The sequence below is a fragment of the Drosophila subpulchrella genome, unplaced genomic scaffold, assembly GCF_014743375.2.
Source record: "Drosophila subpulchrella strain 33 F10 #4 breed RU33 unplaced genomic scaffold, RU_Dsub_v1.1 Primary Assembly Seq55, whole genome shotgun sequence".
Lineage (NCBI taxonomy): Eukaryota > Metazoa > Arthropoda > Insecta > Diptera > Drosophilidae > Drosophila > Drosophila subpulchrella.
Genome location: NW_023665692.1, coordinates 417634 through 445411, shown reverse-complemented (window position 1 = coordinate 445411; position 27778 = coordinate 417634). Strand labels below are relative to the sequence as shown.

The 27778-nt window shown below is 41.8% G+C and overlaps 2 protein-coding genes across 4 annotated transcripts in view; both read left to right on the top strand.

Annotated features, from left to right (window-relative positions):
- LOC119562527 (serine/threonine-protein kinase GE16371-like) overlaps nucleotides 1–6604 on the top strand; it is a 36731-nt gene extending 30127 nt beyond the window's left edge. For 2 of the 3 annotated variants that reach the window (XM_037875721.1, XM_037875720.1), the window contains exons 2-6: nucleotides 3933–4536; nucleotides 4596–5625; nucleotides 5685–5830; nucleotides 5900–6049; nucleotides 6112–6604. In XM_037875721.1, the coding sequence (XP_037731649.1) occupies nucleotides 3934–4536; nucleotides 4596–5625; nucleotides 5685–5830; nucleotides 5900–6049; nucleotides 6112–6393 (2211 nt within the window). In that variant the 5' untranslated portion in view covers nucleotide 3933 and the 3' untranslated portion in view covers nucleotides 6394–6604. Of the gene's footprint in view, nucleotides 1–3932; nucleotides 4537–4595; nucleotides 5626–5684; nucleotides 5831–5899; nucleotides 6050–6111 lie in introns of those variants that run through there. The other variant, XR_005221879.1, reaches the window with a different exon arrangement.
- On the top strand, nucleotides 251–27778 carry LOC119562531 (uncharacterized protein DDB_G0290685-like). The gene is made up of 2 exons (XM_037875723.1): nucleotides 251–2372; nucleotides 27436–27778. Exons 1-2 carry the CDS (start codon nucleotides 1832–1834, stop codon nucleotides 27459–27461), a joined length of 567 nt encoding a protein of 188 aa, XP_037731651.1. The 5' UTR covers nucleotides 251–1831; the 3' UTR covers nucleotides 27462–27778.

Genomic DNA, 27778 nt, shown 5'->3' with positions numbered 1-27778 from the left:
GCTCCTACCCGCGATCTCAATATATGGTTATGTGGGCAGCAGACAGATTTAAGCGATATGGGCGTTAGAGTGAGCGTGGCAAATTTTTTTTTTGTTCAATCGATAGGTATTGAAGAGACCAATACGTTTCAGTTAATTTGTTATCTACCATGAAAATTGTGGGCGCCACAGGCTTGCGCGGCTTGTGGGTGTTAGAGTGGGCGTGGCATAATCACGTGACAAACACACATAACCATATATTAAGATCGCGAGTAAGGTGCGCATTACAATCTCGCTTTGCTGGTTGCATATCTCCATTTCCCTTATGTCCCTTTAGCTGAGTAACGGGTATCCGACAGTCGAGGTAGTCGACTATAGCGTTCTTACTTGTTTTTCTTGAGAAGATACATAATTCAAATGGTGGCTTCAAATAAAAATTGTTTCATTGACATTGTCGGTTGCGCAGTCGCAGCAGCGCGCGAGTGATTTAAAGACATATTTAAATATTATTATTCCCGTAAAATAATCAGGAGACTGTGAGGCTGGACCGAGGAACCCTTTAGGTTAGTGGTTGAATTGTGGACTCGACTTGACCCAGAAAATTCTGGTGGGGATTTGCCAGGTCAAAACGATTGGCATGGCTCAGTTTTTTTGGGATATCCATCTTGGAAGCCCACGAGGAGTGACCGTAACCTAGCAGCCTCGAGCTTCTAGGCGAGGTCCTTACATAATCAGGGCTTCATATTTTGTCGTGGAAGACGGGAGCCACCAGGCCTCGGTCAATTTATTTAAATCATTTCCCCAAAAAGTCATGAAGTGATAAAGATTTCTGTCAGTGTGTTGTTAGTGAATTTCTGTGTGATTAATGTTAATGTATAAATATCATTAATGGTTCTTTAATGGTTAATGTAATATTAATGTTAAATAACCTTAATGGTTATAAATCCAAAGATCGCAAGTGTGCCACGCATTCCCCCTTTAGAGCTCTTACGAGTGGGTTAGGATGGTCGTTCCCAGGGGAGCATTGTATGTACAGAGCTTTCCGATTAAGTATTTAGATAATGTTCCATTTTAGTTTACTACCGTATATGTTTACAGAAATCGAAATATAATGATCTTTGTTTTTGTTTGTGCCTAACCGAAGTAGACACTTGCAGGACGATCGCGTCGCGGCAATGGTAACTATGGTTACTGTAATGCCGGACCACAGGCGATGCGGGAACTGCGATGAGGTTGAGCTAACGTAGGTAGGTAGGTAGGTCAGGGAGTTTTGAATGTGGTAGCACTTTGCGTAGTTGGCTCGGCTGACACTGCAAAATGTGCTGACTGCATTGGCGGGTCAGAGTATCGCTGAGACGGTGACTCGGTGAGTTAGTGAGACATATAATATGCTGATTAGTAATTCTCTTCTGCAGTGGGTGCTACTGAGCGCCTGGTACTGTTTCCAACTTGGCCACTGCTTGATTTGTTGGGTGCTGGTCATGTTTGTAGCAGGAATGCTACGTCGTAGTATGTATGTATGTGTATGTTATTGTATTCCTTCTAGATCATTCGTGTAAGTTCTAAGAATAAGTTGTTGTTGTTGTACGATGCCGCTCACTGTTCTCTATCTCTCTCATCGCTCTCACACTCTCCCAATGAGTCGGGGGTTGATGCGGATCGTGAGCTGAGAGCGAGGGCAGTTGAACGCCGACCGTGATCCTGAACAGACGAAATTATAAAATAAAGACTAGAAGTACATATATATGTGTGTTGGTGTTTAACTTTGGGGGAATATATCATACCCCTACAAAATCAGAAGTGGGCCGATCACGAGCCAATTAATTAAATTGTTAGTAAAAAGAAAATCAAAATGGATTTAAACAACGAGTCGATTGAACAATTAAAAAGGTGGTTGAGTGTATTAAAGTTATCAACAACCGGAACAAAGAGACAATTGATCTTGCGATTAAATAATATACCGAAGGAAATTCGGGAAAAGTTTGACGAAATGGCGAGACAAAAAGGAGACAAAGACGGCGACAAAAGTAAAGGCGAAGACAGCGGCGACGAGAATTTCGAAGACGGCGGCGGAACTATCCAGAAAGAAGGCGGCGACAAAAGTAACGGCAAAGACGGCGGCATCCAGAGTTACAACGAAGAAGACGGCGACAAAAGTAAAGGCGAAGACAGCGGCGACGAGAATTTCGAAGACGGCGGCGGAACTATCCAGAAAGAAGGCGGCGACAAAAGTAACAGCAAAGACGGAGACAAAAGTAACGGCAAAGACGGCGGCATCCAGAATTACGACGAAGAAGGCGGCGACAAAAGTAACGGCAAAGACGGCGGCATCCAGAGTTACGACGAAGAAGACGGCAACAAAAGTAATGGCGAAGAAGGCAGCATCCAGAATTATAGGGCAGTAATTCGCTCTTTTTAGTACCACTCTCCTTTCTGTCTGTCGAAAGCTCCCTCGCAGAGCAGTTGCCATTCTAATTCCAGCGATTGAAAAAGCTGCTTACGCGCGATAAAATAAATTTTACGGCTCATCACAAAAACATTGTTAAAATTAACTGAAATAAACAATACATTTAAATTTCTACCTAGTTTAGTGTACGTTTATGAATTAATTGTTGTAAAAGCTCGGCATTAAATTTATTTATATATAACATTTTTGGAAATTTGAAGATCTATTATATTTATAATGCATTTAGTGTATTTAAAAAATTTTTTTTTATCTATATATATTTATATTTTTATATATTTTTTCATTCGTTGTATAATTCATTTTAAAAATTTATTCTTGTGTGTCTGTTATAAATTAAACATTTATACCCGTTACTCGTAGAGTAAAAGGGTATACTAGATTCGTCGAAAAGTATGTAACAGGCAGAAGGAAGCGTTTCCGACCCCATACAGTACATATATTCTTGATCAGGATCACTAGCCGAGTCGATCTAGCCATGTCCGTCTGTCCGTCCGTCCGGATGAACGCTGAGATCTCGTAAACTATAAGAGCTAGGCTATTGGGATTTGGCATGCAGAATCCTGAGCTTCTTACGCAGCGCAAGTTGGTTTTAGCATGGTGCCACGCCCACTCTAGAGCCCACAAACCGCCCAAAGTTGCGGCTCCTACAGTTTTGATGCTTGAATAAAAATTTTAACTGAAGTGTATTGTTCTCATCAATACCTATTGATTGACCTAAAAAAAAGTTTGCCACGCCCACTTTAACTGCCCACAAACTTCAAAAAATTGTTAGTATGAACGCGAATATCTCGGAAACTATCAAAGATAGAGAATTGGGATTTCAGATTTAGATTCCGTAGGCTTGTACGCAGCGCAAGTTTGTCTCGCGAATATGCGCCCAAAATGTTCATGCTGGGCAAAAATTTTAACTGAAATGTATTAGTCTTGTCAATACCTATTGATTGACCCAAAAAAAATTGGACACGCCCACTCTAACGCCCATAACGCTTAAATATGTTACCGCCCACATAACTATATATGTATGTATAGAGATCGCGGGTAGGTGGCGCATTTCAATCTCGCCTTGCTTCCATATCTCCATTTCCCATTGGTCCCTTTAGCTGAGTAAAGGGTATCTAATAGTCGAGGTACTCGATTATAGCGTTATTTCTTGTTTTTAATATATGAAACTCTGTCGTGCTATATTACTACTAATGGGATCTATATAAAATTAAAAACCATTTTTTGTGTTCTGCTAATTAGCTAAAACAATTGTAAACCTTTTATTTACCAACACTTTGATTAAAGTTTTATTTTAGTTGGATTTGATACTTTTTTTATTTACATTTATTTTTATACATACATTTATACATTTATTTTTATTTTTATTTTAAACAATGCTTTTAACACGCAGTCCAGAGATCATACAATAAGAAGAGAAAGCAGTACATTGCTTTATCTGCAGAAACTCTATTGAGTATATAACTTCTTTTCCGCTTTACTTTAGTATGGAAGTCCACACAATGACGTTGAACAGCCTACATTGCACTGCCACGGAGCTTTCCTCCCTCAAAGCTTCTGCATCTGCGCCTGCCTCGCCCAAGATCACATCAAAGAAGAATATTTCCAACAATGCTGTCTCCGAGGCTACTATCATTGAACGCCTGAAGCATAGTTCAACCTGTGAGCTGGAAAAGGAGTATAATGAACTGAAGAACTGGCACGGTTCTTTAACAGGCAATAGAAGTGTGGGAAAAAGGAATGGTTCGTTAAGTGGGGACTCCTCAACCACGTCAGCCACGCCCGGAACCAAAACAATGGAAAGTGGTGTTACGATGAGCTCTGCTAGTGCGATGGCATCCTTGACAATTGTACCCGCCGTCGCCCAAATTAAGAAGCGTATCTCGAGCAGCCGAACTCCGACACGCAAAGCGCATCGTATCAAATTCTTCCGCAATGGGGATCGTTTCTATTCCGGCATAACAATACCTGTCTCCAATGAACGGTACCGATCCTTCGAGAGTCTTTATGAAGACTTAACCCGGTTGCTTGAGGAGAGTGTCAAGATACCTGGGGCTGTTCGCACGATATATAGCATGTGCGGGAAAAAGGTGCGTACTCCTCGGTGTTGCCTCTACTCTCATACAGTCTCATGCTTTTGCTTTTTTAGATTAACACTCTCGATGAGTTGGAGGACGGTCAGAGCTACGTTTGTTCCTGCAATAACGAGCAATTTAAGAAGGTGGAATACAACACTGGCTCCCATCCTTTGGTTAATTTGACGTTGTCCAACAACAGTCGATCGAATAATCAGCGATTGGCTAAAAATTATAGACCCGCCTCTCCCTTAAAAAACGGATCACTAGCAAGTAGCAATGGACCACTTACAGTATGTGGCGGAGGAGTGGACAACAGGATTCCGTTGAACGCGTCCCGCTTTATCAACCGTGACACTGTGGTTCATCCTCGTATAGTTACGCTGATACGTAATGGAACTAAGCCCCGCCACATTATGCGTTTGTTGTTAAACAAGCGTAACAGTCCAAGCTTCGAACACGTACTGACCGCCATTACCCAAGTGGTTCGCCTAGATACGGGATATGTTAGAAAGGTAATTACCCTTTCAGGTATATCAGTGGTTCAACTCGCAGATTTTTTTGGACCGGATGATATTTTCTTTGCATATGGGACAGAGAGAATCAACACTGCGGAGGATTTTAAGTTGGAAGCGGAGGAGCAACGTGCTATTAATGTCATACGCAAGACCCTGCGCACGGCAGGGACCACCTGCATGGGACCCAAGCCCAAGATGCCTTTCAAGAGCAAAAAGGCTTATCCCCCGTTGGTGGATTCGGAGGAATTTAAAGCCGCTCCCGCGCCTGATGACCATAGAGAGGCTGCTTTACTGAAAAACCCTGGCATAGAGCTCGATGACTTGCCAGCAGATATACGGGGCAGTTACACGTTGGGACAAATTATCGGCGACGGGAACTTTGCCATTGTTCTGAAGATCATGCATCGTCAAACGGGAAATTTATATGCCTTGAAAATAATAGATAAAAACAAATGCAAGGGCAAGGAGCACTACATTGATGCTGAAGTTCGAGTCATGAAAAAGTTGGATCATCCGAATATAATATCACTTATAATGAATGTGGAGAAACATACAAATATGTATCTGGTACTGGAGTATGTAAGTGGTAAGCGTTGATTTCTGTACAGTTTCTACCAGCTAAAATATGTAAATATATTATTTTAGGTGGCGATCTGTTCGATGCAATAACTCAGGCCACTCGATTCTCAGAAAGTCAATCGCGAATTATGATAAGGCATTTGGCGTCAGCCATGTCTTACCTGCATTCAATGGGCATTGTGCACAGAGATATTAAGCCTGAGAATCTCCTGGTAGGAGCCTTGTAATTTGAATTAATCATCTGTTTAACAAATAATGATTGAAACCATTTACATTTACAGGTAGAACTAGATGAACATGGAAACGTTCTTGAACTAAAGCTCGCTGATTTTGGATTAGCATGCGAGGTAAACGATCTTCTTTTTGCCGTTTGTGGTACCCCCACCTATGTCGCGCCGGAGATATTGTTAGAAGTCGGATATGGTTTAAAGGTGAGAAACTAAACTAAATCGTCATTAAGTTAGTTAAATATTCCCGTTTTTGCATCCAAAAGATCGACGTGTGGGCCGCTGGCATCATTTTGTACATACTACTGTGCGGGTTTCCACCGTTTGTGGCGCCCGATAATCAACAGGAACCACTCTTTGACGCCATTATATCGGGCATTTACGAGTTTCCAGATCCATACTGGTCCGATGTAGGTGACGGCGTACGTGATTTGATCGCCAATATGCTGCAGTCGGATCCGAACGTTCGCTTTACAAGCGAAGACATCCTTGATCATTATTGGACGATGGAAAATGAGCAACACGAATGCAAAAATTATAGTAGATGAATTGTGACCGTGTAAAACGTTTACATAAACTACATTTCCACCCCACAGTATTTATGCGGGATAAATTTTTGTATTATGTATCTTAAAAAGCTATTATATAAGCCTTTATTTATTTATACTTTTAACCGCAAACGCTATTCGGGGATATTCATGTAACGATATCCACAAATTAAAAACGACCATTCAAGAGTAATGACGAAAATAGCCGAAAGCATTTCTTGAATTCCATAGTTATGTACATAATGAGGTGAATTCTTTGCACACAATACTTTTAAACACAATTGGGAGTTACGGCCTAATGTTACGATCAGAGACTGCCAACTTGTTTTGCGGTAGATATATAATAACTCTTAGCACCCAGATGAGGAATTCTGTAAACTTCGTATTTCGATGTGACCTGCGAACAACTAGTGATTCCGATTGAAACTGAATTCCTCGTAAGGGTTCTTTATCAACTGTCTTTCTCCGCCAGTGAGTTTTGTATTTCGCTTGTGCGGTTCTGTTAGATCTTCGTCTAAGGCAGACTGATTGTATAGGGGTAAACGACATCGATGATTATAATGCGTTTTGTCTTACAATCGTACGTCATACCAGATCGGTCCTGTCTGAACTCAAATTTGACCGGTGATTTACTTTGGTCCAGCTATGTAGTTTCGTACCTAAGCCAGATCGCCTGCAATGAAAAGTTTGGAATTCTGGAAATATGAATTATCACTGGCGGACCTGTATAGCGGCCAAGTTTTTATGAGAATACGTATTATGACAGCTCGCAAATAACTGTCGACCAATACGTGCGTTTGCGAAATAAGTTTTATTCACTCAGACTTTGAGCAATTGATCATATTAAAATTTTGTTTGCTCTCAACCGACGAGCATTTTTTTCCGTTTTTTTGCTTGGCCTAATCTTGGCCGGTCGGCTAGTGATCCTGATCACTTTATGACGTCGGAAACGCATCCTTCTACCTGTTTTATACTTAAAAATAGATAAGGAAAAATTTAACTAGAAAACAAAACGTAATGTCTAGATTTTTGTTTGTGTTTATACTGAAATATCGAACATATTTTGAGAAAAACTAGTATTTAAAAGTCCTGGAAGGTAAAATATAAATAATTATGGTATTGAAACATCTTCTTCGGTGTCAAGTTCCGTATCCCTTAACTCAAGTGGATCAGAGCTTCTTAAGGGACTATCAAGCCACTCTAAGTCTTCCTTTGGAAGACGCAGTCGGTGTTGTTCTTTTTTACGATTAGCTAGACTTACCAATGATATTGGATCTGAGGTGTCCAAAGATCTTTGGATTACGTCCTTCAAAGTGTTTCTTCGACTTCTTTTCCTTCGAAATAGAACATAGGATGTATTGTGCTTTCAATAATATCACTTGCGAGAACGAGGATTTTATAAACCGTGGTGGCCATGGGTAGCCAAGAATATTTGTTTATAATTATTTCTGCCGTGAAATAACAAATGTTTTGGAATTTTCACATTGATCGAAAATTGGCACGATAAACGTATAAGAAATGTTCGTACCCAAGGGTTTTCAACATGACCAGCACCCAACAAATCAAGCAGTAGGCAAGTTGGAAACAGTACCAGGCGCTCAGTAGCACCCACTGCAGATGAGAATTACTGATCAGCATATTATATGTCTCACTAATTCACCGCCACAACTGTACACTGACCCGCCAATGCAGTCAGCACATTCGCGGTGTCAGCGTAGCCAACTAGTTAAACTGCTACCATAATCAAAGCTCCCTGACCTACCTACCTACTTTAGCATATATCTTATTTCACTTATCATTACACTAAACTTCTGTGTTCCAAGTAGTATATAAGCTTGTATCAAATTAAGAATAAATCAGCTATCAACACACCTCAGAACTCCGCGGTTCTACTTCCTACCTCTTGGAATAGGGCTCGTAATACACTATCTCAACTAGCAGCTAACCTACGTTAGTTCAACCTCAGCGCAGGTCAGCATCGTTATCATTGCCGCAACGCGATCGTCTTGTGAGTATCTACTTCGGTTAGGCACAAACATTGGTGACCCCGACGTGATCCTTTACCAACAAAGGATCACACTCCAGCAACCCCCTTCCCACCAAAAGTTTAACCTCTGACTGGTGAGAAAACCCGTTAAGTTCACTACATCCACCCACCCTGGAAACCATAGTTCATCCAGCTTCACAAGATACTAAGCTTAATCCAGTTTCACAGGATTCACAGCTTCATCCAGCTTCACATGATACTCAGCTTCATCCAGCTTCACAGGATACTCAGATTCATCCAGATTCTATGTTTCCAATACACACAACATGTCTACTTAATTCATAGAGGAAACAAGTCACACAAGAATCGATTTACACAATCGATTACTAGACAACCAAAATGAGCTACAAGTACAGATCCAACAGCTCATAAAGAATTATGGCAAGGATTCGGTCGAACGACCCCACCGAGACGGCTATTATTCCGGTAAGCTAAATCAGCTAAACGATCTCTGGCAGCAGTTTTGCGACCTAGATGAAGAAGTCCAGCAAGCGGCATTGCCCACTGGAAGTGAGTACTCTTCACGACTAGTAGCACTTAAGAAGCTGGTCAAAAAATATCAGAATATCTTTCTGGACAACATGCCGACTGGAAGCGGGCTTCCGAAGGCCCCCAGACGAACTTCTGCGAACATCAAGATCGCAACAGGAGATCAAGTCAACGAATTGGAGTCATCATTAACATTAGCCTCGAACGCCCCAACCGTCCCCCCAGCCCTACAAAGGCACCTGGATCTCCATTGGGCGTTACTGAGGCAAGCCCACGACGAATTGGACAGCACATCTGGGGCCGCAGCTCTGGCAGTAGCAGAGCTAGCTCAATTCCACACATTATACGAGGAATACGAAATGAACCTGCTTCGAGAAAACGACGCGTCAATAAGCCTAAGCTTGGCACTTCCGCCAATTAGCATTCCGGAGTTCAACGGCGAGTATCTAGACTGGCCACAGTTCCATGATCTCTTTGTGGAATTGGTACATAATAAACCATATTCGGCCAGTCAAAAACTACATATTCTACAGAGTTCGCTTCGAGGTGAAGCCTTCTCACAGGGTGGCTATGACGACACCTGGTTGCGATTAAAGGCCAGGTACCAAAACGGAAAAATTCTATTATTCGCCGCCATAGCAAAAATGATTGACCATAAAGCCTAGTACTCAGATCGGCTAAGAGTTTCACTAGTCGAAAAATCGTATTCTTTGTAGTGTGACCGAAGTTTTCAAAGTTCAACCTCCATGCATGTGGCATGGTCTTACTGTCAAGCAGCTGGGTTTGTTGACAAACGGAAAACAAATCAATTGGAGCAATTTAAAAAAGAAGAGTCTGCTGGTGCACAAAGAAATTAAAATAAAAATAAATGAAATTTTCAACGGATGTTTCTGTTTTTGTAAATTAGAAGCTTAAGGCTTCCTTCTCGCCCCACGGATGCTTCGCCATCTTTCCCGCGCCAGCTCCAGCTCCGAGCTGGCCAATAATGGCTTATAATGGCCCCTCCAGCTGTCCCTTAGCGGGCCACCTTATTTCCTCCTCCCTATAGAAGCCGGCGCATTCTCTATCTCAGCTCCATCACCAGCTGCCAAGTAGCTGGTGAAGGAGGAGTCCTCAATGGAGAGCTCGTCGGAGATCGAGCGATGTCCCATGTTCCTTCCCACTGGGATTCTCTAGTGGATCTCCTCCAGCGCTTCAACTATTCTACGGATTTGCCCCGTTGTGGTATTGCATCCTGTCGGTCAAGTCCCACAACAATGGGCAACAGCTTGGATTAGGCGTCCTTTTTTATCTGCACTGACCTTCTTTAGCCGTTTTGGGTGTTTTTCTTCCATTTTTAATTTTTAAATTCCCCACCGCCACTGCACGAACACCGCCAAAGATTAAATTTCTTATTCTTTGCGCCGCGGCTAACGGCGTTCATCGAAAATTCACTCGCGAAATCTGGTATTTTTTCTGGTATTTCCTTAGCTCATCTGAGTACCGCGCTGAAAAACAGACCCGACGAAAAGCTTTAGCCGCCTGTTTGCATCTCGCTCACTCCTAGGTTAGCTCGTGGTTTTCGTCGATGTGAGTACTAGGCTTAAGCCTATAGACGGCTCCTCGCGCCAACTAAGGGCCTTGCATGACTCTATCAAAAACTCAATGAGTACTCTTAAAAACCTCGATGTCAGCACAAAATCCTGGGATCCAATCCTGTGTTTTATGATCAGAAGAAAACTAGACCAGCAGTCTCTAGCTGCACTGGAGTTAAGGAGTGTACTGACGTTTATTGGGCGGCGCGCTTTCATGCTGGAGACGATCAGCACTCAACCTACAGCAACACTTCGCCATCAGTTAGTTCACAATTAAGAGAGCTGTAAGATTTGTCACCTAGGACCGCGAAATCTTAGAGCAGGTAGCCGTTTCCAGGAAATGGACCTCAAAACACGGCTCCAACTATTATTCAAGTAGGAGCATGTATAAATTGTTTGTCTACAGCTCATAAGGTTAAAGACTGTGGATCACCGACCACTTGCCGAGTCTGCCAGCGACGGCATCATTCACTGTTACACCAAGGACCGACTAGCAATCCAGTGGCCGGCGCAGCAACCATTGCAGACTACGACAACCCTAGAGGATATACTCTGCTCGCGACCGCCAAGGTATCATTACAAGGGCCAACCGATCGCGCTGTAATAGATGCTGGATCACAGATCTGCTATCTCTTAAGGAAATGTTACCGATTCAAATATCTGGAATCGGAGGAAAAACAACAACAGCAATTAGATCAATACAAAGGCTCTTATTTGTTACATCAGGTTTTGAAACACTAGTAGAGGTATTTATTATTTCCACAGTCATTTCTGATTAACCGTCAGTACCGATTGCAACCGATCTTAATATTCCCGAGGGACTGCCGTTAGCAGATCCTGACTTTCGGAAACCTGGACCCATTGACCTAACCTTAGGGATTGATGTACATTATCGTGAAATAACCGGTGAACTTCTTAGACTAGGACCTAATAAACCTTTGGCACAAGGCACACGGCTTAGATATGTAATCACAGGTTTTCTCAATAAAGAACCCGTATCTGATTCGGAAATCAACCCTATTTTGGTAGTAGACGCAGATGGTCGTGCTGGACCGAACGCTGAGCCAACGAAAGATAAAATTCCGATGAATGATAATCAATTTGATATAAAATAAGATTTCACTCGATGAAGAAGGGATTCATTTAACGAACTTAGCATTGATGGACTATAAAATAAAGGAGCCTGAAGGTATAACTACCGACACTGACTCGTCCGATCGAGAATCAACCGCTATACATAATAGTTCATTGCAGCTGACTGAACTTTCGTACCCAAGGGTGCTCAACATGACCAGCACCCAACAAATCAAGCAGTAGCCAAGTCGCTCAGTAGCACCCACTGCAGATGAGAATTGTTGATCAGCATATTATATGTCTCACTAACTCACCGTCACAACGGTACACTGACCCGCCAATGCAGTCAGCACATTTGCGGTGTCAGCCGTGCTAACTACGCAAATTGCTACCATACTCAAAACTCCCTGACCTACCTACCTACTTTAGAATATAGCTTATTTCACTAATCATTACACTAAACATCCGTTTTCCAAGTAGTATATAAGCATGTATCAAATGAAGAATAAATCAGTTATCAACGCAACTCAACTCCGCGGTTGCCGCGACGCGATCGTCTTGCGAGTGTCTACTTCGGTTAGGCACAAACAAGGATGTTTTTTAAGTTCTTATTAAGATAAGATCAAAAACTGTTATCTCCGCGAAAATCTCTGGTGCATTTCCCAAAATTAATTTTAAACCGCTAGAATCAATCATTTACAAAGGAGTTTTTCTTGTGGCGAATATACTTCTTTTGACAACACACTTCTGTAAATCTACAAAACCCTGTTTTTAGTTCGAAAGACCTCCGCTTCCATCGAAACCATAACTTAGTAGTACTTTGTTTTAAAGTAACTTGTATTTTTTTTACAAGATTTACAAGATTGTCTCCCAAAATCTATACCAGAAGTTTTGGCTTTGTTGCGTGCCAATCATGTTTTCTGCCATCTGGCATCGCTGAAAACTCCTCAGTATAGATTGGTATCTAAAATCCCTCTCTGGTCACATTCCTGTAAGAACCACGCTAAGAAGCCCACTAAGAAAAGAGATCTCAATTTTCAACAATCACTCATTTATAACAAAGTACAAAATATATATTATAATCCAAGCATCCAAGTTCTGTGTTTCACGTAAGTGCAGGACTTACCTTGGTTTAAAGACAAACCATAGTTGGTGACCCCAGACGACTCGAACATCTGCAGTTAAAGCAATCGCATATCGACTTACTCATAACTTCAACATAACCTAAAACAATGCCGGATAACGAAGACTTCGTCGACGCGCAGGAAGCACTTAACTTGGTATTTGCCAATATGCCCTTCCCTCAACTACATTCCCTCACCAACATCGAAATGTTTTTCCCCAAACTGGAAAGCTGGTTTTTACCGCAAGGTCTCGGTGCACGCTAGGAACAGGAGAAATACGCAGCAGTAATCGCGTATGCTGATCCCAAAAACCTGGATTAAGTGCACGATCTTAACAATAACCCACCACAAAAAAACCCGTACGCAACCTTCAAGCAAGCAATTTTGTCCAATTTGCCGAATCAGAGATGGTGCGCCTCGACAGACTTGCGACAGCCAACTACAGCAAACTAACGCCACCAATGACGAATCGGTTGTACGTCGCTACTGGATCAAGCGCTTACCACCTCCCGCGCGTGCTGTAATCGTAGGTCTGCTCGAAAGCTCTCCCAACACCAACCTCGCTCAGCTTGCAACTGCTGCCGATGCTTCCCCTAACTACGTCACTTCGGATCACCTGTATGCAGTATCACAGCAAAACACACACCACGCTTCTCAGGAGGATCGCATCACACAGCTGGTTAAACGCCTGGATCACAATGACAAGATGCTACAGCAGATCAACAACAAGCTAAGTCACCTCCTTTACACCACTAATCAGCAACGCGGTCGGAGCTATAATCGATCGCCCAGCAACAACAGCTTCCGGGGTAACACACTATCCAGGGACAATTCTAACCCTCAATTTTGCTGGTACCACAACAAGTACGCGGACAGTGCCCAGCGTTGCATCAAACCTCTTTCCATGCCAACAACAGCTCAAAAACTAAGGTCCACGAACAGGTCAACAAAGCAGCTTCGACGACCGTATCGCAAATGCCTCACAACGCTACCCATTGCTCAAAGTAAACATCTGCAGAATTTCATCCTCCAACCGTCTCTTCGTTCCGGACTCCGAATCGGGTAAAAGTTTTCTCATCGACACTGGAGCTGACGTATCTGTTTACCACCAAAAACAATTAATCGAGACATCATCATTCGCAGCCAATGGAACAGCAATCCATACTTATGGTACCACCCGCCCTGCGCTGGATCTCGGCTTGCCCCGCCCTTTCACATGAATTTTTACCATAGCCGATAAGAAAATCCCAATCATTGGTTCAGACTTCTTGCAGCACTTTAATTTCCTGGGTGATCTTAAAAACTCGAAGTTAGTGTCGAAATGTCGAAACACGCCTATCATACTGCGGTATATTTAGCCAACAATCAGGACATATAACATTCACTGCGAATTCTCCAAGCTACTGGATTTAAGGACATTACACAGCCTAACTCATCTCCTCCTTAAGCAATTACCACTAAAGTCACACACACTAACGCATTGAAACCAAAGGCTCTCCACCATTCGCTAGGCCCAGAAGACTTACTCCAGAAAAATTCCAAGCAGCAAAAAGTGAGTTCCAGTATCTGATCAACCTCGGCGTTTGCCGCGCGTCACAAAGCCGTGCGGCGATTACCGAGCTCTCAATGCTCAAACCACCTCAGATCGGTATCCCTTACCAGACGTACAAGACTGCACTCATATATTTTTCGGGAAGCACGTATTTTCGAGGCTCTAGACATCCCCAAAACGTCTATAACTACTTCTTTTGTGTTATTTGAATTCACCCACATGACTTTCAGACTGTGCAACGCGGCACAAACATTCCAACGATACATGCATTCCGCATTTTCAGAGATGGATTTTGTCTTCGTTTACGTCGATGATATCGCGGTTGCATCAGTTAACATGGAGCAGCACCAACTTTACAATTCAACCGCACCAAAAATACAGCTATCGATCGAAAGCTATTCGCTATATACCTCAGCATCAGACACTTTCGCGACATGCTAGAAGGAAGAACATTTGACATTCGCACAGATCATAAACCTTTGGTATACGCTTTTTCGCAAAAACCAGGAAATGCCTCCCCACGGCAACTTCGACAACTGGATTTTATTAGCGAATTGACTACCTACCTACCCATAACACTACCGCTGACACGTCTACAGTTTGAGTCCCAATTGTTCCATGAATGGTCACTACTGCTAGGAATAAACTACCTTCGCACAACAGCATATCACCCGCAAGCAAACGGAATCATCGATCGCTGGCACAGAACACTAAAGGCAGCCATTATGTGCAAAAATCGTGTAAATTGGCCACAAAAACTTCCACTGATCCTGCTCGGGTTGCGTTCAGCATTCAAGCCAGACCACCAACAACATCAGCACAACTTGTGTACGAAACAACCCTTCGCCTTCCAGGAGAATTTTTTCATCAAAACTCCAATTTCCAACCGAAAACTGACTTCGCAAAGGAACTGGAGGATAAAATGCATGTAATTCCTTCATCGAAACTCAGCAGCCAATTATTCCACCCCCAAATCCATCCAGTGACTTTAGCAACAGGATCGAAGACACCATAACGACCCCTGCTGTTACCCTTGTTGTCGTACATCTTTCGTCCTGTGAACACTGACCACACGTGTGCGCTTCCCAATAGCATATCAACTGGTGTGTTTGCGTTGAAATGTGTATCTGCCAGCTGCAGATCCTTAAATACCTCAAGTGTCGATTCGTCGATGTTTTGGCGTTCCAGAGATGAGGTGATTCTGCCTAGCACGTGGGCATAGACAACCCAACGATCATCAGCGTGCTGCATCCCCTTGTCGTGTCTGCTTTTACAGAAGAGATTCCCGTAACCAAAATGCGTGATGCCGACCGTTTCAGTCCGAGAGCTTGGATACAACGCTCCGATACATAAGTCAGCTCTTATCCTGTGTCCAATAGAAGACGGCATGTTACGTGGTCACTTTTTGCGTTTTTAACATACACCATAGCAGTTGGTAATATGCTTCGTTTGAATTCCGTTAGATGTGTAGACTTTGCAGTGCCTTGTGCACATACAACCTTTTGGGTGCCCGCTCCTTGGGCCAAATGACTGAGTGTCACTGAGTTTATGTTAGACGCGCTTAAGTTTTGCTCGTCCCCCGCTATCTGGGCAAGATTCCCACTAGCCTTTGCATTGCCTGCATTTGAATGTTGACTTGCACCTGTTGACCCCATGACCAGGTCGCAAGCAGTTGTAGCATAGTGATTTCTCCTTCACAAATGATCGCCTCTGCAGTCCAGACATATCCAGAAACTGCTGACAGCCATATAGAGTGTGTTCTGAGTGGGTGAATCTGTTTCCATGCTGCGCTCAATCCACCTGCGCCGTGTGTCAGCGTCAAGTTTATCTAGGGCTAGATAGATGATCCAACAATCGCGTCCCGTCTGATTCACCGCATCCAATCCACGAACAATTTCGTTTGCTCCGTCCGAAACCTTCCGTAGAACTGTTGAATCTATCTTTGTAGTTGTTGGCAGGCTCATAAACTGTTCCAAAAACGAGTTTACAATGTGCCGTGGACGATTGAATCTTTCCTTAAGACGTTCCCATGCTGTGTTGTAAGCCGTGTCCATAATTGCCAAGTGTCGAACCAAGTTGGCAGCCTCATCAACGAGTAGTGTTTTTAAGTGATGGAACTTCTGGGTGTTGGACAAATGCTGTTTGTTATGAATTGTGCTTTCATAAATGTCTTGAAAGGATGGTCACTCTGTGTAGTTGCCAGAGAACTGTTTGATTTGAATTTTTGGCAATTCGCTCAGATTCGAATTCGCCGTGAGTACCGAGTTTCGAGAATTCGCTAATGTGACGTCACCACCAACATGGTCAGGCATGTTCGGTGTGCTCCGACTTACAGCAAGTCGCTCAAATAGTTGTTGGTTTTGTTGCAGCAAGTTCAAAATTGCATCGTTGTTTGAATGTAGCCCGTTGCTGCCACTCGCACTGCTCGTAGATGTCCCCGGTTGAAGATCATTACTCCTTTCCTTTAGAATAGCGCTTGCCCTTAGGTATTTTGCTTCGTAGACCGCATTGTCGATCTCCGGATCGACATAACCTTCCACTTCCTCGTGAAGCGCAATGCAATCGCTAAACAGGTAGAACTCCTCCCAAACATTGTTGAGAAGATCTATCCGTGTGACGATCTCTGTGTGTGTAGCAATCTCCGTTTGTTCAGCCCATGCCAAGACACGTGTGATGTTGGCCTTGAATCTGGCACTGCTTTTCACTAATGATTATAATTGTTCCATTGCAAACAATTACTATGAGAATCAAAGCACTTCAAAACTGTCCAAGAATCCGGAACGATGGACCAGCAATATGGTTAGAAATATAAGCGATTGAGTTGTGTGGACTGTATTTAATTTTATTCTTGCTAGTTGCGAAGCCTATTTGATACTGATACGAATTTCACAAAAAGACGCCGTCCTAGCAGCGTTGCCAGAAACGAAAAAGTATATATATATGTATATCGGTTTTCTGTAACATAGGATAGAGATGGCATTATGCGCCTAAATATGAGAGTTTATTAAAGACTGCAACCGTTCACGAACAACCGTCTTACTCCTCGAGCTTTCAGATAGCTTGCGCACCTCCGCCGCTTCTCCTAGAACACCCTCGAGGTTCTCTCTCATCACCTCCGTGCTGGTGTCCTCGCTTCTGTTAAACTCTAGGAGATTTCCATTTGCTGTATATTCTCATCTCAGTTTTAAAGCTATCGGGCTGAAACTTACCCAAAAGTCTTATTTCTTTTGCAGGTAGTATATAAGTCGGAACCAGTCTTATCCGACAACTATATCTTATAGCTCCCTTGCAGTCCGATCGTCCGATTTTGATAAAATTTAATTTGAAACTCAAAACTAATTAAAAAATGTAATTTCCAAGCCTAGAAGGTTATATGTCAAAAAACACCAAATATATAATTTTTTAAAATTTATTTTGCGATTATTCCTATGGGAGCTATAAGATATAGTTGTCCGATCCGGCTGGTTCCGACTTATATACTACCTGCAAAAAATATAAGACTTTTGAGAAAGTTTCAGCCCGATAGCTTTAAAACTGAGAGACTAGTTTGCGTAGAAACGGACGGACAGACGGACATGGCTAGATCGACTCGTCTAGTCATGCTGATCAAGAATATATATACTTTATGGGGTCGGAAACGTCTTCTTCATTGCGTTGCAAACTTCTGACTGAAATCATTACATACGTATATCGACATTTTCTCCAGCGCACAGTGGGTCAAGGGCTCACAATAAATACTCCTTTCAAAGAAACAAAATTAAAGTCCGTAATTATTTACATACATAAATCCAATAAATAAATATTTATTGAATTTACTTATCCGACAGTGTGACCGTATATTTTTACGAACTTCGATTGGTTCCTGAAGTCCAATTAGTTTCTAGCGCGATTTCGTTTTCTTACGTCTGAATTAAAATTATAAATTATTTTGCGTCATGGCAACATCAGCAAAATCCGCGTTAGCCCGATTTATGGCCACAGCTGACTGTCTGATCCACTTTGAGGCCACTGTGACCGCTCCAGGTGCTCCTTCCCCAACGTTATCCGCCTGTAAAATCCGTTGCGATCATTTCAATTCCTTGTGGCAAACGATAAAGGCAGCATATGACGTATGCTCCGATTGCGTTGTGGCTGCAGGCGAGAGCGCCGCTGACACTAAATCCATACTTAAATCGAACTAAACCAAACGTACTCCACTTATGAAATGTTTGCCGCGCAGCTCATGGAACAAATCCAACAGGGCTCCTCCGAAATACCATAAGCTAAAGTTACTCCGTCCCAAAATTTCACGTCATATGGCTGTCGTCTGCATCCTATCGACACATAGGTTTTCTCGAACAATTATCTTCGCTGACCGACTATCCGGGACCTTTTCACGGCGATATGCATGGACCATCCGAGTCTAACGCCCGTTCAAAAATTATTCTCTTTAAATTACAAAACTACTGTCGAAGCTCATTCAATTGTTTCGAGATCCCCACTCACCAATGATGGCTTTCGCTCAGCCCAAAAAATTCTAACTGAGCGTTTCGAAAATTAGCGATTGCAGGTGAACAGTCACCTGAAAACTTTTCAATATGCAATTCATAGCGCAGGAGTCTGGAGCAGCCTTAAAGGAACTTCAACGCACGGTGCAAGGTTGCTTTACTTCCTTACAATTTTCCGGCGTTAATATTGAGAATGTTCACGCCAAAAGGGCGTTTAATTTCTGGAGCAGTGTCGAGCGGCAGTTTTCTCCAGATGTCTACAACTCGCGCGCTCGTACTGCCCTCAGCTCTCCCTCTCCATCTCTCACCTAAGATTCCGTTCCGCATTGGGGCGCTCAAGTAAAGCTAGGCTTATGCAGTTCTACTTTCAAAGTGTCCAAATATACACCCACGCACGTCGCATAAAAACTCTAAAGTACGCCCGTGTTTTTTCGTAACTTCGTTCTTTGGACTTCATTCAATTTCAGCGATCAAGCCACCCCGTCTTAACAAAATTTAAGACCTCCAAAACTGTGCAACGGTACAAGATTGCAAGTAAAAGCTCTTCATAAGTCTTTAAGAAACTGTAAAATTTTTAAATTATAAGTAAAAACAAGGAAAAACGCTATAGTCGAGTACCTCGACTATCAGATACCCGTTACTCAGCTAAAGGGACCAAAGGGAAATGGAGATATGCAAGCAGAAAAGCGAGATTTAAATGAGCCACCTACCGGCAGAAGACAGATTTAAGCATTGTGGGCGTTAGGGTAGGCGTGGCAAATTTTTTTTTTTTGGATCAATCGATAGGTATTGACGAGACCAATACATTTCAGTTAAAATTTTTTATCTAGCATAAAAATTGTGGGCGCCACAGGCTTAGGCGGTTTGTGGGCGTTAGAGTGGGCGTGGCATATTCGCATAACAAACTTGCGCTGCGTACAAGGCTACGGAATCTAAATATGAAATCCCAATACTCTATCTTTGATAGTTTCCGAGATATCCGCGTTCATATTTACGATTTTTTGAAGTTTGTGGGCGTTAAAGTGGGCGTGTCAATCGATAGGTATTGATGAGAACAATTCATTTCAGTTTAAATTTTTACTCTAGCATCAAAACTGTAGAAGCCACAGTTTTGGGCGGTTTGTGGGCGTTAGAGTGGGCGTGGCGTAAGAAGCTCAGGAATCTTTTCGCCAAATCTCAATAGCCTAGCTCTCATAGTTACCAAGATCTCAGCGTTCATCCGGACAGACAGACAGACGGACAGACGGATATGGCTAGATCGACTCGGCTAGTGATCCTGATCAAGAATATATATACTTTATGGGGTCGGAAACGCTTCCTTCTGCCTGTTACATACTTTCCGACGAATCTAGTATACCCTTTTACTCTACGAGTAACGGGTATAATAAATAAAATTTGTTGTGTACCACGAATTCTTCCAATACCATCAAATATACCGTTTCGGTTTATAAAGTGCATTAAAAGTCGGTCGTGTTTTTTTTCTTCACTCCGAATTTTTATTTATTTTCTTGTTTGCCTATTCGGTCTTAAAAATAAATTAAGATCACTATTTCATACGCTTCGCGAGTGAACTTATTCTATTCTGTGCAAATACTTAGTAAATCCATTTACAATTTGAATTTTATGTTCTCTTTTTTGTTTTTGTAATTTATATTGCTTTGTGCGTTGTCCGTAGAAGCTGCAGTGCTATTTTGTGTTGTTGTTTTCTGCAAGCGCATTAACTGCATTACGCTCCCGCTCTCCCGCACACTTTCTCTCTAAATGTTGTTTCTGTGATTTCTATTGTTTTCTTTTGTGCGTTGTCCGTCGTAGCTACAGTGCTGCTTGGTGTTGTTGTTTTTGCATGCGCATCAACTGCATTACGTTCCCGCTCTCTCGCACTCCCTCTCTTAACTTTTTTTTCTGATTCCCTTAATCGAAAGCTAAAGCGTACAGAGTTTGTGTTTGTTCCGCACTTTCAACTGTTTGCTTGAAAATTTATATTCCTTTATATTCCTCTGGTACAGAGGTCCTAATAACACAAACAATGGATATCTTTTTCAGCTCTATTAAAAAATGCCATAAATTAATCAGAGCTGACCAATCAAAACTGACGAGTTGGCTCTGTGAAAAAATGGCTCATACCAAGTGTGTCGGGTATACCGGTTGAACTAGTGATGACCTGGCTAATGGTCATAACTTATTATATTGTTGAGACCCATGTCTAGAAGTTGCGCAGGAGATGAGATCTTTTGTGCGCCAATCAAAAGGTGGCTTAAAGGGTGTAAATAATAGCTTTGGCGTAGCCAGAGATAGTTTTCGCCGAGCAGATGAGTTACTCTCAGCGTTGGATTCATAATTTAACATCCTTAAGCTATTGGATGAGTATCCAAAGCGTAAAAAAGCCACTGGTGGTAGGCAGCCTAGTGAGAACACCCTGCAATCCCCGGAAAGTAACGATCAGAGCTCCATCATGAAGCAGCGGTCGACCAAAGCCAAGATCAGCAGCTAAAAAATATATAGACAAATTGCAATCTGACTCGTCTGCAATTGACTCACCTCCTCCTTCACTAAATATAATGACACCGTCAGTTAATACTGAGTTCTACTGGCACAAGTTGGCTCTGCAGAAACACCATCTGCCGCACCAAAACCCCTATTAGTGGTTCTGCCAAAAAAAAACAAATATTTGTGACCCGGCTTTCCCCTGAACAAACGGCCTCCGAGGTTTTAGACTATATATATTCGTCTTTTAAGAATTTTGTTCCAAATGAGATCTTTTCAACCATATGTTCTGCCAATTTCTGGCCAGCACTTATGGTGGTAGAGAAATTCGAAAGTAGGAATAGGAATACAAGTTAAAGAAAAAAACTTGGAGAAATCAGATTCCCGAGCCAAAGCCAGAGTACCGTCGCACTTTGACCTTCTACCGTAACCACTTCCTCAAAAAACTAAAAACTATCTTATTAGAATTCCAGAGGCTTGCGTAGCAAGTTAACTAGATTGTATTCGGACAGTTTTTTCTTTTGCACCTAGTATTATTGTTGTTTCTGAGACCTGGTTAAAAGATCCTAAACTCTTAAATTCTCCCTGGTGAATACACCAATTATTGGCATGATCGACCATCCAGGCGAGGAGGTGGAGTCTTAATTGCCGTGTTCTCTACCCTTAAGTCGAAAGAGATACTTGTTGAGGAATTCTATAATATTGAATTCATATGTGTAAGGCTACCGTTTCCTGGTAGAGCAGGTGATACCTGGTCTACCTGCTCGTACATACCGCCTGCATCTGATTTTCCGGAGTATTTAAATTATATTTTCGCTATATAGTCCGTTTCAAATAAGCTGTCTAATATAGTTCAACTTGTGCTTCTATGAGATTTTAATATATCTGGAACTTCTTTGAAGATGATAAATCGAATGTACTCATCATGACTTCACTGAAGGTTTGCTTGACATATCTTTGTCTCAAGTTAGTAACTCTTTAGGCCGTTTACTGGACCTGTGCTTTGTAACTACTCCGGACTGCGTGTTTCTGTCCAAAGTAGCACCACTTACTCAACCCGCAGATCCATATCATCCTGCTTCTGAGGTCTCAATCGACACTGGGGCTGTGTCAGTAGAAAAATCAGAGAAGTCAACTAAGCGATTACATTGTTTTCGCAAGGCTGACTTTCAGAGGCTAAACTTTTATATATCAGAATTTGATTGGTCCGATCTCTATTCATCGCAAAATATGGATAAGCTATAAATATTTTATTAAGTACAGTAAATTCGTTTTTCAATTCTTGTTTTCCGTTATACTATCCGTCAGTCTTAAACAATCCACCTTGTTAAGATAAAGAGGTGACATACCTGAGAAATAATAACTCCAGACTTTATAGGAAATTCAAAGATACCGGTTCTCAATCTTTTTATTCTAGATACTCAAGTGCTCGGTCTAGTTTTACCGTACTTAACTCTCTGTGTTACAAAAACTATTGAAATCGTTGTAAAGCTCAATTCAGTTCAATAAAGTTAACAAATTTTGTTAGCACTAAGCGTAAATCCTTCCTCGATATCTGTTACGTGGGCATATTAGAGCCCGAGTCCTGGCAGGGACTTGGGCCGAGGGAGAGGCATCCGATGTTCAGGCGCCATTTGCCGGCATAAGCTACGTCGTATTCAGGTCGTGGGATCTTGGTGAGTCTCTCTCCTCTCCAACATAACGAGAATAAATATTAAAAGTGCCTGGAATATAATATTAGTTCATAAGGTTCGTCAGTCGTCAGTCCACACTGCCCCACAAGCTTAGCTGTCGCTTGATCGCAATACGATCGGGCTGTGTTTTGGCCATATTCCCTCCCCTTTACAAATTCGTGTGCCAATGGATCGTCGCGGGCCGCCCAATACGATCCCCTATTGTCAAGGTTGTCCGTCAAAAGTTATGTCATTGTTCTTGACCTACTCCACTTCTCGCGTCAGCACACCCCCTTAATAGAGCTCTAGCACTTCATGTTTTGATATTCTGTTACATTACAAATTTATTGGATAATTTTTATATCGGCGAATGCCGTGGATGAATAACATAATGTTGGCTAATTCATATGGAAATTAAATTTATTGACAATATTTGGTTAGCGGAGAGTATCGAATTTACCACCTGTGAAGGTGCACACATCAGCAAAATGCTGACTATTCACGACTACAAAACGTCGCTCAGAGAGCTCTTGCAATTGTACATACAACAACAAGGCTAATACTCGTCGCTGAAAAAGTTTATAGTAGTCTATAAAACTGTAGGATACTGCACAGATATTTATATATGTATGTTTATAAGAAGGAACCGTGCTCTGACAAACTTACCCCCTCTTTAAATCCTGGGCGATGAGATCTCGACGCTCCGGATCCTGGGCTTTGGAAAATATTATATTTGGATATATATATATATATAAATATACGTGCACCAAAATACGGCTGTTCCTAATTATACCAATTCATTTAAACACAAAATATATAGTTATATTATGCCAGAGGCATGCGACTTCAACGGTTGCTCATCATGATTCGCACTTTGTCTATCGATTCGGTTGGTTTAAATGTATTTCAGTGCATGTTTGAATGCTTCCAATGTTTTTCGTTGATTTTCACTTGTTCTCCAATTGTATTACTTGAGGATATTGGTCTTTGGTTATGCATGAGTTCACTTTAGCTTTGGTTGGCTCGATTAACACATTTATATTGCACCACTACTTTCTCAAAAGTACGTTATTGGTCACCACGCTTTCGAACGGATGGCTCCTACAGCTGAACAATTTTCAGGAGCATGGGGATCACGGGTACAGCGGCTACAAACATCACAGTATGTCAGATGTCGTCCTTATTGTTGATCCTCTCCACGTTCTTTGATGACAATGGCGGCGCTGGTCCAACACATAAGGATCTTTCGAGCAGCGATTTGTGTCCTCCTCAAAGACTGTTGGATATGGTGGCTGGTCCTGGTGGCAAAAAACTCAGTGGACGACTACTACAGGGAAAGTTGTCTTCCCTCGGAGCTGTCGGCTTCCGTCAGCAAGACACACAAATGGGTTCTCTCCTCTTCTCTAAATGTCTAAGGTCTTTTATACCAGACTAGAGCTTTTACTTGGCTGCCGGTATTGATCGGATCACTTAGGTGTTCCCAGCTAGGATTACTATTCCTCGATATCTGCTATCTTGGGAGTCAACGGCCGGCTGGTGCACTTTGCCAGCTACTGGAGTATGGTTACCAGTAGGTCGATCGTGGCCGTTGTTCTGGCCACGCGGCACCCGAGAATTGCCGAATTGCATTTTCTTCTGCCTTTACTAGTATGAGTCTGGTTAGTCACATGCACCCCTCCCCCTGTCTAAATATTCGTCGTTTTTTCTCTATGTGGAGGGCGTACATAACATATCTTTTGAAAATATTACCGCAACAACTGATCAGAGACAGCCGATCTTTTACCAAATTTTTTTCAAACGACATTCCACTTTACCTTATTCTTTACAGCCTTATTCTTACACTGTATCCAAGTCGTATTTTATTTTCTGTCCCACCTTGAGGGAAAGCTATTTGCTTGTTGATCTGCAATGTGTCAAGCCTGTATTTTCACCTGGTCTTGATGGAATTTCTAGCTGCGTGCTTAGATATTGCGTGGTGGCTCTATTCAAGCCCCTTCTCCAATTAGTAACCTTATCCTTAGAATCTCCACAATTTCCCAATATGTGAAAGGAATCATTTGTAATTCCTCTCCACAAGAAAGGTAGCAAAGTGGAAGCATGCAATTAGATAAATTGTCGGCGATCTCAAAGCTTCTGGAAAATATTATTACTCCTCTGTTGGTCAGTTATATCTCCGTGTTAACACGGGTTTATGAAACGGAGATGAACAACCACTAGCCTTTTGGAACTTACCTTATTTGTAATAAACGGATTTTTAAAAACATCTTTAAGCAGAGGTCATTAACACTGTCTTTAGTAAAGCATTTGACTCAGTAAATCACGTTCTTCTGGTTAGAAATTCGATTTAATATGGTTCCCTTTTGATCTTTTAAGATAGATCTTAAGTTTCTGAATTGCAGAACCAACGGGTACTTTTTATAAATTCTCTCTCTTGTATACTCCACGTTACCTCCGGTGTCCCACAAGGGAGCCGCTACTTTTACTCTTTCTCGAGTACTAATGTACGCAGATGCTAAATTATGCGTGCAGTCCAACTTACAATCCGATTTGAATAATTTTCAAATCTCAAATTATTTCGGCTCTTTAAAAAAAACAACAAAATTGTATGAAATTAAGATGTATTTTAAATTTTATTAAATCATCCGCCACTTCTGTTTTTGCCCAAAGAACGATTGAAATTATGTATACCCCACATATATTATCATATTACCATATTGTATAATACTATATATCAATACATGCCATATTATCTTCCCACAGCATCATTTTTACGATTTCTTAACATGTGCTTAGAAGTAACTAAAATATAATACAATTTAGGAACTAATAAGTTTCTCAAGATTTGTGTAAGAAATGAAAGCTTAAACATTTTGATAGGATTTGATACTGATTTATGCAAACTGTAATGAAGAAAAGTTATTATGAATAAAATGTACAGATTTAAAACAAGGAAGAACGCTATAGTCCAGTACCTCGACTATCAGATACCCGTTATCCAGCTAAAGGGACCAATGGGAAATGGAGATATGCAAGCAGCAAAGCGAGATTGAAATGCGCGCTCCTACCCGCGATCTCAATATATGGTTATGTGGGCAGCAGACAGATTTAAGCGATATGGGCGTTAGAGTGAGCGTGGCAAATTTTTTTTTTGTTCAATCGATAGGTATTGAAGAGACCAATACGTTTCAGTTAATTTGTTATCTACCATGAAAATTGTGGGCGCCACAGGCTTGCGCGGCTTGTGGGTGTTAGAGTGGGCGTGGCATAATCACGTGACAAACACACATAACCATATATTAAGATCGCGAGTAAGGTGCGCATTACAATCTCGCTTTGCTGGTTGCATATCTCCATTTCCCTTATGTCCCTTTAGCTGAGTAACGGGTATCCGACAGTCGAGGTAGTCGACTATAGCGTTCTTACTTGTTTTTCTTGAGAAGATACATAATTCAAATGGTGGCTTCAAATAAAAATTGTTTCATTGACATTGTCGGTTGCGCAGTCGCAGCAGCGCGCGAGTGATTTAAAGACATATTTAAATATTATTATTCCCGTAAAATAATCAGGAGACTGTGAGGCTGGACCGAGGAACCCTTTAGGTTAGTGGTTGAATTGTGGACTCGACTTGACCCAGTAAATTCTGGTGGGGATTTGCCAGGTCAAAACGATTGGCATGGCTCAGTTTTTTTGGGATATCCATCTTGGAAGCCCACGAGGAGTGACCGTAACCTAGCAGCCTCGAGCTTCTGGGCGAGGTCCTTACATAATCAGGGCTTCATATTTTGTCGTGGAAGACGGGAGCCACCAGGCCTCGGTCAATTTATTTAAATCATTTCCCCAAAAAGTCATGAAGTGATAAAGATTTCTGTCAGTGTGTTGTTAGTGAATTTCTGTGTGATTAATGTTAATGTATAAATATCATTAATGGTTCTTTAATGGTTAATGTAATATTAATGTTAAATAATCTTAATGGTTATAAATCCAAAGATCGCAAGTGTGCCACGCATTCCCCCTTTAGAGCTCTTACGAGTGGGTTAGGATGGTCGTTCCCAGGGGAGCATTGTATGTACAGAGCTTTCCGATTAAGTATTTAGATAATGTTCCATTTTAGTTTACTACCGTATATGTTTACAGAAATCGAAATATAATGGTCTTTGTTTTTGTTTGTGCCTAACCGAAGTAGACACTTGCAGGACGATCGCGTCGCGGCAATGGTAACTATGGTTACTGTAATGCCGGACCACAGGCGATGCGGGAACTGCGATGAGGTTGAGCTAACGTAGGTAGGTAGGTAGGTCAGGGAGTTTTGAATGTGGTAGCACTTTGCGTAGTTGGCTCGGCTGACACTGCAAAATGTGCTGACTGCATTGGCGGGTCAGAGTATCGCTGAGACGGTGACTCGGTGAGTTAGTGAGACATATAATATGCTGATTAGTAATTCTCTTCTGCAGTGGGTGCTACTGAGCGCCTGGTACTGTTTCCAACTTGGCCACTGCTTGATTTGTTGGGTGCTGGTCATGTTGAGCACCCTTTGGTAAATAGGGCAGTAATTCGCTCTTTTTAGTACCACTCTCCTTTCTGTCTGTCGAAAGCTCCCTCGCAGAGCAGTTGCCATTCTAATTCCAGCGATTGAAAAAGCTGCTTACGCGCGATAAAATAAATTTTACGGCTCATCACAAAAACATTGTTAAAATTAACTGAAATAAACAATACATTTAAATTTCTACCTAGTTTAGTGTACGTTTATGAATTAATTGTTGTAAAAGCTCGGCATTAAATTTATTTATATATAACATTTTTGGAAATTTGAAGATCTATTATATTTATAATGCATTTAGTGTATTTAAAAAATTTTTTTTTATCTATATATATTTATATTTT